General features: G+C 36.9%; 2 protein-coding genes across 2 annotated transcripts; both read left to right on the top strand.

Annotated features, from left to right (window-relative positions):
* Positions 1–3460: 3460 nt before the first annotated feature.
* On the top strand, positions 3461–5486 carry Cbr-twk-37 (the record flags this gene model as incomplete). Its single annotated transcript, XM_002640047.1, has 9 exons — positions 3461–3534; positions 3614–3685; positions 3730–3911; positions 3962–4056; positions 4101–4187; positions 4231–4360; positions 4576–4741; positions 4802–5060; positions 5292–5486. The coding sequence occupies 9 exons, from the start codon at positions 3461–3463 to the stop codon at positions 5484–5486; spliced, it is 1260 nt and encodes a 419-aa protein (XP_002640093.1).
* Positions 5487–5906: 420 nt separating this feature from the next.
* CBG12579 lies at positions 5907–8807 on the top strand (the record flags this gene model as incomplete). The annotated part of the gene is made up of 11 exons (XM_045240189.1): positions 5907–6387; positions 6436–6578; positions 6623–6749; positions 6796–7279; positions 7324–7472; positions 7515–7639; positions 7683–7795; positions 7839–7951; positions 7996–8269; positions 8315–8478; positions 8521–8807. The coding sequence occupies 11 exons, from the start codon at positions 5907–5909 to the stop codon at positions 8805–8807; spliced, it is 2460 nt and encodes an 819-aa protein (XP_045094907.1).
* Between the last annotated feature and the right edge of the window lie 796 nt (positions 8808–9603).

Genomic DNA, 9603 nt, shown 5'->3' with positions numbered 1-9603 from the left:
TGATGACTAGTATATATTCTATATAGAAAAAAGAGAAAGAGGTGGTGACACCGGAAATGGTGCTATTATGATGAGTGAGAAGAATGGAATGGATGGGTTTTGTATACAATATATCGTATATAAAAAGAGAAGAAAAAACGGGGGAGGGACTTGAAGTGTTCGGGGGATGTGGTTTAAAAAAAGGTTGAAGTTTTGGAAATAAGGGAAAGTACAGTAATCCTTGCCCTCATTTGCTTCAAAACTTCAGCTACAGTAATCTTCAATTACCCATTCGATCCTCATAATGGCTCATATTCTTTTTTTTTGCTCCGCTCCTCCCAGTTCCATTTTCTATCTCATCATCCATCTGGTTTTCTGTCTTTTTCGAAAATAAATGAGCTTTCGCAAGAAGAAGAAGAAGCCCAAAACGACTCTGCCAAATGCCATCTCGAGTCAAGAAGGCCAAGAAGGCGCTTGTCATATTTCACAGTGAAAAATTCTGTCGTTCCGGTTGGGAAAGAGCACCCCATAAATTCTAAGAAAGTGACCCTCTCTCTCTCTCTTTTCTCTTGTAAAAGAACGAGAAGAAGGGCTCGTTGAGCACCACTTAATTGATGTATTTTCTGTTGGAGTCAGTTGAAAAAAATGAAGAAAGAATGGAGGAAAAAGGAGAGTGAACGAACCATTGTTTTGCAAGGGAATTGGAGTTTTTTTTGGAGAAGGGAATAAAAGGGACTAAAATGGAAACATGAAATTGAGTTCACAAGACCAAGATGTTTTGAAAAATGAGGTTCTGAAAGTTCAATGTTTGTTGAATCTCGGGTTAGATGCAAATTTTTTAGCCATAACCTTTCTATCAACAAGTCAATAAGATATACGAAAATGTTTTTTTTCAGTTAATTTTCGGCCGTTTTTAAAATTAACCAGAGTCTGGAGCTCGGTTGTCAAATTCCCGATCACTTTGAAAATTTTGGAGGTCGTAAAACAGAACTAAATTGAACACTTTGCATTCACGGAGTTTCTTTCGAAAATTACTACTTTTTCATCTTTTTTCCGATTTCTGAAAGACAGGGCCATAAATGGGAGTATCTCAGAAATGGACGAGTAGCTAAAAACTTAGGAATTTTCAAAAATTTTTGTGAATGCAAAGTTTTCAATCTAGGTCAATTTTACACTCTCCAAACTTTTCAAAGTGATCGGAAACTTGAATATTCATTTATTTTTATTTTTACTTTTTTATGTTGTTCTACAATTGGCCTACACTGTAGTTTAATACCATTCAGAATATTCCCAAAACAATTTCATAATCCCATTTTGTCACTATTGAATCTTGTCAATTTCACGACGAATCGAGCCACTCCAGAATCGCTGTCCGCCATTTGTTTTCGAGTCTCTGGGTTCAAAAACATTGCGAAATCACAAAATGAATGCATGTATGGCAGGGCGAAATTAAAATGAGCTGTTGATACGAAAAAGCGAGCGCACAAAATGGAATGGAATGGAAATGAGAATGAAAATGAAGAAGAAACAGAGGAGAGGAAATGGGATTAGTTGGGAAAACCCAATGGAAATGACCGAAAGTCGAAAACTGAGAACAATTTTGCACCGAGCAAAGGATGGAGGGTCATTCAAGTTGAAGATGGAACACTGTTGGAAAAAAATCTGTAAGGTTAATTTGGATTCAAATGAAAAAAAAAACTCGCATTGTCTCACTCACTCTCTCTCTCTCTCTCTCTCTCTCTCTCTCTCTTTCTATAGGTCTGGATTACGAGTATCACCCTTCTAAGCTGAAAAGGAAGAGTGATTTATACCAGCCTCTGTTGGTGTATCTGACTCTTTCTGGACATACCTGAACCGCGTTAACAATATCTTTCCATCCTATTTCTCCATTAAAACCTTCGAATAATTTGTTTTCTTTCCGGAAAGAAAACAACAAGAATTGTTTTTTTTTACCAAGCCAAAAAAATTAAATTTCAGACTTTCAGAGTTTTATCTTGTTTTGCAATGGCTGTCAATAGAACGCAGATAAATGATAGCTTATGAATAAATTTTTTGTTGTTTTTGCGGTGAGACAATTGTACATAAAGTACGTTGTCTTGCCAATGTGGTTTTTTCATCTCTGATTTGAAACAGATCTTTTGATATTATCATTACTGGAAAAGAAAAATGAGCTTGGGAAAAAAAATAATTAAATAAAATTGAAAAAGAATAAACGAGAAGAAATGTGAAATAAAAACATTGGAATGACTAGCGTCCTCGGCCTACGGCCGACTCCTCTTGGCGCGGCTTTGCCGCGCAATAAGGTGGAATCAGATGCAGGACCTTCGGCCCTGGCTCTGTGGACTCAGTTAATTGAAAGGTTCAGTCTGTTCTCCCTTCGCTCGCTCCGAACGCTCAGGACGAACAGACCGGACAGGGTCTTCGGCCCTGTAACTTTACAAGTTGGAAATTTAGGGGAATCAGTTACAGGGCTTGCTGCCCTAGCTCAGCGCTCTGTCAGGATAAGTTTTAAAACGTTTGGATTTTATGTATTAGCTATCAGAGATATCAGCAACACTAAAAAAATAACAAAACTTTAGTGAGAAGATGTTCCAGGAGAAGATGTTCCAGAGATCCAATTTTTACAACTTGTCTCCAATTTTTCCCCAATTTTTTGCGGCTTCTCAGCTATACCTCAGGAACCATCGTACCTGGAAAGAATCTAAAAGCAAAAAATGAAATTAGGGATCTTCCTTTCTGGGAATTCAAAAAATCAAACCAGTGGCTCTCGCGTACCAAGAGGCGGATGCTGGACACTTGGAATTTCGAACATTTCACTCAAAACTTAATAACTTTTCAATTTTTGAGTAAAACAAGTCTAATTTTTTCTCAATATAGCTATCAAAATTGTGCATTGATTGGTCGTGGCGGATTTTTCATTTAGGCCCTAGTCCGGTATAAAAAACCGGAAAACCGAAAAAAATGGATCCACTTGTACGTTTTGCATCATATCTTGGTTCAAAAGTACCACTTCTGACGATTCTTAGCAATCTTATAGCCATAGAGATTTTCTATCGATTAAAAAAAGAGTAAGCCAAAACGGACCGGAATCGACCTAGTTACGATTCTTCAAAAACATTTCTACAAAATTTCTACAAACTTTCTACAAAATTCTACAAAATTCTACAAAATTCTACAATCTTTCTACAAAATTTCAACAAACGATTCTTCAAAAAAATTTCTACACGAGGAAGGCGGACCTTTTGAAAAAAAGTGAAGAGCGAAGCGAGGAACCAGTGATGAAATATATGCAATTTAACCTATAGGTTAAATTGCTCCGAAGGCGCACTAGCCTGCTGTTTTGGAGTGCCTGAAGCGCGACAAACAGGCTGGTTAAAACTAATAAACGCATAATCTATGTAGAATCCAAAAGTTCTAACATTTCCTTTAAAATATTTTTTGATATATCACCGATTTACTCGTGAACTTTTCGAAATAATGCATGACTGGTGTTCTGGATGCCGTACACCGGACTTCGTCATCAGTCATGGAAGCCTACGAACGTAAACGGGGCAGGTATGTCTGGTTACATGTATCTCCACGAAAATCCTTGGAACTCCCTGATTTCATCATTATTCCTGATCCATGTTTTCAGTGCATCTCCGACTCCATTAATTCGAATGGCAAATCCACAGACTCCACCACCAGGAGGAGGTGACTACGGGAGGTTCCAATATATGATACCATAACATCTGAATGTTCCAATTTCAGTGATGGAACACATAGACATACTGATCGTCTGATTGACAAATTCATGAAAAGAAAAATAGAAAATGCACCTCCTGAAACCCATCATCTAGTTAGAAAGCAGTCAGTATTTAACTTTGTCAAACGAGAAGAGAAAGAAAAACCCAAACAAACAACTTTCAAAAAGATCCGGAAAAAAATTCGAAGTGAGATTAAGTTTTCGGAAATTAAAATTCTCAACCTGAACAAATTGTAGAATTCAATACTATCATCGCATTTATTATTTTGGTAGCCTACATATGTGGAGGAGCTGCACTTTTTTGGCAAATCGAATCAAATTCTGATAAGAAAGTAGGCGTTTTGGATTTGAAAATGTTCAGAATTTCCGTTTCCAGCTTGATGATTACCACAAAAATGTTCTTCAGAAATCAAAGGAATTGTACAAAGCACTACCACCAAATCAATGTGGACCGTTGAAACCGGTTAGATTTTTTCAATTGTTCAATTTTAAATGAAGAGTTTCAGAACCACAATGAAATAAATAATAAATGTCTCAAACTGATTTATGAATCCTTGTATAATTTGAATCCTCCAAGGTATATAAATACGTATCTTGATGGATTGGCTTATGTGCTAACTTGCATTACCACTATAGGTAAAAATAAGATCCACTAACGAAAACTACCGGAACCTAAAAAAATATTATTACTCCCCGATTTTTTTTTTTCAGAAAAGTAACGGAAAACTGGACGAAAAACAATGAAACACGAGAAAAAATCCTTGAAATAAAACATTTCAGGTTACGGTAGTTTTCGTTCTGGGACTTTATGCTTTATAAATTGAAATAATAATAAAAAAATTCCATTTTAGGATACGGTCAATTGGTGTGTCGCACAATAGTAGGCAAAATGGTTACTGTAGTGTACGGTATTATCGGAATTGCCCTAACTATTTACGTTCTTCGTCACAATGGAAAAGTAGCTTTGAGAGTTTGTAACTGGGCTCTTGGCTTAGTTGCTAGTTGTTGGAGAGTATGGTATGTTCTTAAGATGTTAAGATCTGAAATTTAAATGATTTATTCATTTCGAGCTTTCAGTGGAAATAAAAAGGTGAAATTTCGAATGACGGTCACAAAATCATTTATCCTTCTTTTCACATTCTGGACGCTCGGTTCTCTCGGAATCGCTAGTTACGAGAAATTTGTGTTTTGGGATGCCATCTACTTTTCATTCAGCACGTTTTCAACAGTTGGATTTGGAGATTTAGTACCGACTAGTCATATTTCTGGTGTCATTATTTTTGCATTACATTTCATAGACCTTTGTCTTCTTTCGATGGTATTTGTACTTGTTCATGTAAGTTCTCAAATTAGATTCAATTGATATATCACGCCATCGCGGTTGGGAACCTGAAAAACGCGCGCTTTGTCGCACACAAAAATTGGCTGCGTGCCAGATTCGAAAATTTTGGAACGTGTTTTGAAAAAAACGTGAAGTTGAACGTTGTTGAGTCGCTACTCACCGAAAAGCCGCGACGCGACCGCGCTACGCGTCTAAACTTGGCGCGCTTTCAATTTTTAAATCTAGGTTCCCTTCCGCGAGGCCGTGATATATCCCATCGAAATTCAGCAAACAATGGAAAACAGTTTCATGAAAGTTCTCGAACTTCTTGATGAAGGATACAGGAAACATACAACTGAACTGAACACAGGAACAATGAATTTACAATCTCCTGGCGCTTCGAAACGACTTCAGATGTCGACGGCTAGAGAAACAAAATGAAGAATAATTTAGTTGATTCGAAACTGATTTAACTGATTGAATTTTAAAACATCTCTTTGCTCAATGGAATTTTAGATATTATTTTCAATAGTCTTGCTCTTGAATGAACTGTTTGATAAAGATTTAATACAGTAATCTTTTAAAAGTACAACTGTGATTACTATAGGGAAAAATATTTGAAAATAAAAGGGTTACTGTAGGGAAAAAATAATAGAAAATGAAATGGATTACTGTAGGTAATAGTTATCTATGGCGCGATTTCTGACCAAGCCTCTTGGAACCCTGTGCATGCCGACATAGATTTTGGAAAATAGTTTAAACGTGAATAAGCGACAGCCAGTCTAGCCTCCGTATTTTGGAGGCTAGACTTGTCTGTTTTTTACTCCATTATCACATATTGAGAATTTATTGACAAGAAGTATGAATCTAGTCAATTGGATAATCTTCCTACATCTACTTGTTCTTCAAATCGAGTGTCTCTTCTTGAAAAACGAGCAAGATGTTCTTCAAGAACTATTTGAGAAAGGAGACAATGGAACAAAGTTCGAAATGATTTTGAAGAAAATTCTAGATGGTAAAAACTCCGTTCAAAAACTTTTCTTTCTAACTATTCTAGGCGATACAACATGTCTCGGCTCTCTTGTCAATATCGGCCAAACAGCTCTCAAATCGTTTTCGAACCACACCGAAACGTTTGGTTCCAATTTTGAGTATAATTGGGCAGTCCGTTTGATTGATGCTCTTCCCACTAAACCACCTGGATTAGGCAGAAAAGGACCATTTTTCTTCATTGGAGATTTTGAAACATGCAGAGAATTGTGGTCAAGTGAGAAGCATGTACAATATTGTACGGTTAAAGGAGTTGTCAATTTTCAAAATGAATTATCTCCAGTGACAGCTGGTAAGAAGATATATGAGGAACTACACAGAATGGTTACTTAATTTTTAGGTGTATGCGTGCCATCAGAATGCAAAGAGCATCATATCGAAAAACTTTTCATATTCACCAAAAAGAAGTTTTTAAATGGGAAAATGGAGAATATATCGATTCATTGTTCAGATGGAAAAGACGAAACTTGGAAGAGCAAGAAAGTAATAGATTATCTGTTATTTACAGTTACAAATCTAAATTTCAGACTTTTGTTCTCTTTGCCGTTTTCTTCATGATCGCACTTCTTACAGTCGGAACTCTCATAGAAAAGATGGATCGAGAAGGATTGATTAAAAAGAGTGGAACTAAAATGAGAAGAATTGTTCATAGAAGTTAGTGATTATTTCAATTTGGAATCAAGCCAATTTTTCAATTTAGAAAAATTTCGAGTAAACTCCTCCTTGACTGGTTCCATGAGCGATGGTAGATCAGCTGGCGGAAAGCAATCATCAGGAGATGAGAATGAATCGACTGCCAACCTATCTGTGAATCGACCATATGCTCCATCAATCGCTCTCACCTACCGTAATCTCTCCTCAATTCATCTCTCCAATTCTCAACTTATCAATATTCTCTCTTCCTTCTCAATCCGCTCCAGTCTCAACTACTTATTCCGAAATTCGACTCGAGATGTGAAACTGGTCAACATGTTCCGTGTATGCAGCTCTTTCTGGGTCATTTTTTCCCATACTTGTCTGTTTTCATTGAATTTCACGGATACGGTTAGAAGTGTTGCCAGAAAAGGAGAAAACGTGGTTGGATGGAGAAATTTCATGTTGAATTCGTCATTGGCAGTTGATACGTTCTTATTCTTATCTGGATGTGTAGCCACTTACTCCATCAGAAAGAGGCTGATGTTTAGGTTTGTTGTGTTTTAGGGTTTTTAATATTGAGTTTCTGCTTCAGAGGGTCGGATTCGACGTTTCCACTTATCAAGTGCCTCTCTCTATTTTTCCATCGCTGTCTTCGTCTCCTTCCTGCTTTTTCCCTTTATCTACTTTTCATATCCACTGTTTATAATCATTTATCCGATGGACCATTTTGGAATTCCCAAGGTTATCTCTAGTCCTGATTTCCATATCTTTCTGTCTTTTTAGGAATGTTTGGAACCGAATGCTCAGCATCTTCTCTTTGGCCTCATTTTGCCTTCCTCGCCAACTTCTTCCCGTCGCATTGTGTTCCATGGCTCTGGTATATTTCTCTTGATTTCCAGCTCTACTTGGTTATCCATCTTTCCCGCTTTTTTTTCTAAACTCTTTTTCCAGACGATCCCAATCATCATCTATTTTATCTCCAAATTCCGTCTTGGTTGGTTGTTGGTGGTGGTGTTATGCATTTTGTCCCTCACCTACCGTACTCTTATGTACTCCATTTTCACGTAATTTCTTCTAATTCTGCTTATTAGAACATCAAAAATTCAGATTACCAGCCAACATGTTTGTGGATATGTTATCGGGAAACTTTGGAAAGGCAGAATTGTCTTTCAAATTACTCTACACTTCTCCACTATCCAGATATCCGCCATTCCTAATCGGTATAGCACTTGTGTATATTCTGAAGATCATCTCGAAATTTCAGGAATTCTAACTGGATGGTATACCTGTCAGATCAGATATCTTGGAACTCTTCGATCTATAACTGCAATCGGACTGAAAATTCTCGCGGTTTTGCTTCTCGTAATTGCTCTGTTTGGTCCATTCTTCTCATGGAACTGGCTAGTTTATACTCACTCTGTCACTAATCGAATGATTTGGGCGATCGGTTTGGCGATTATAGTAGTATTGGCTCAGAATGGATACAATTTTGGAATATTCAAAGTTTTTGGTGGGCACGCACTAGTGGTTTTGTCAAGGTGAACAATCGAAAACTTAAATATTTTTAATTTTGAAACTTTCAGACTCTCGTTGGGAGTTTATCTCTCTCATGAACCCATTCTTCTCTTCTATCTAAACTCTCTTCGTCAGCCAATGTCACCGAACACTTTTGGATATTTCATGTTTATCACAATAGCAATATATGCCATGTCCTTGGTTTCTGCGTTTTTCATTGCAATTACAATCGGTTAAATTTTCTTTTAATATTCTCTCCAACAGATTTTTTCAGAAGTCCCATTGCTCATACTCGAAAGAAAACTATTTATGACAACAAGAAAAATGAATGAAGATGACTTGAAAGATCGAATGGAAAGACACGTGTCATTTGGAGAGACTGAAATTGAGATGATTGAAGAAAAAGACGACGAAGAATCAGATGATGAAATGGATCCAGAGGAGAAAACGAGACAATGGCTTGAAACTGGAAAATTATGTGCTCAACGAAGCGATTTGGATGTGATTGAACGGCAAATAAAAGAGGAAGAAAGTGCTGTGAATAGTTCAACTTCGTGTTGATTGAGTTTTTTGATTTGGAAATAAATTAAATAAATTATGCCAGATTTTACTTTTCTTGATGCGCAATTTCAGTTTTCCGCTCTTAAGATTTTCGAATTCTAACTTCATATTCTGGTTCACTTACTGTTCGTCTTGTTTCTTCTTGGTTCAATATATGTCGAATTTTACAAATTTCACTTCTTTAGAATATAATCGTCCCATCCATTAAAAATTGTAACTTCCCAGAATCGTTCTTTCAAAAAAAAAAAGAAAAAATCTCGAAATTTCCAAAATTTTATCGGATTTTCTCAATTTTCTCTCTCAAAAAGGCTGCAAAAAATCTTCAGTAAAATTTCACCTGAAACCAAACCCAAACGCCTTCAAGTCGCAATTCTCAGCATCAATAAATGAGGATTATTGCAGTTTTTCCGATAATTTTGAATATTCCAGCTTCTTCTCAAATTTATCTCTGACACATTATTTGCGGCGAACATTGAAACTTAAAAACATATTCATCAATTGAAATTAAATTATGCTTTCTTAAATTTGTTGGCAAACGAGGCTCCGAGATTTCACATGCGCCTTGTTTAGCGAAGTCAGATGGTCTCGCAGCGACAGTCTTTGGCGAAACAGTGTTCCTCGCACGTTCCATCAAAACCCTTCACTTTCGTGCGTTTCGCCGAAACAAATTGCTGAGCAGTAGCACGCCTGCGCTCACTCAGCCGCCGTTCAGCCGCCAATCGTCCGTTCAGGGTTGTAGAGAGGTTTCTGATGAAAATTTGAAAAACGTATTATTCTTGTCAGAGAAAAAAAAGGT

The sequence above is a fragment of the Caenorhabditis briggsae genome (assembly GCF_000004555.2).
Source record: "Caenorhabditis briggsae complete genome, chrI, whole genome shotgun sequence".
NCBI lineage: Eukaryota > Metazoa > Nematoda > Chromadorea > Rhabditida > Rhabditidae > Caenorhabditis > Caenorhabditis briggsae.
Note: the sequence above shows the minus strand (reverse complement) of the source record. Positions and strands in the feature narration are given on the sequence as shown.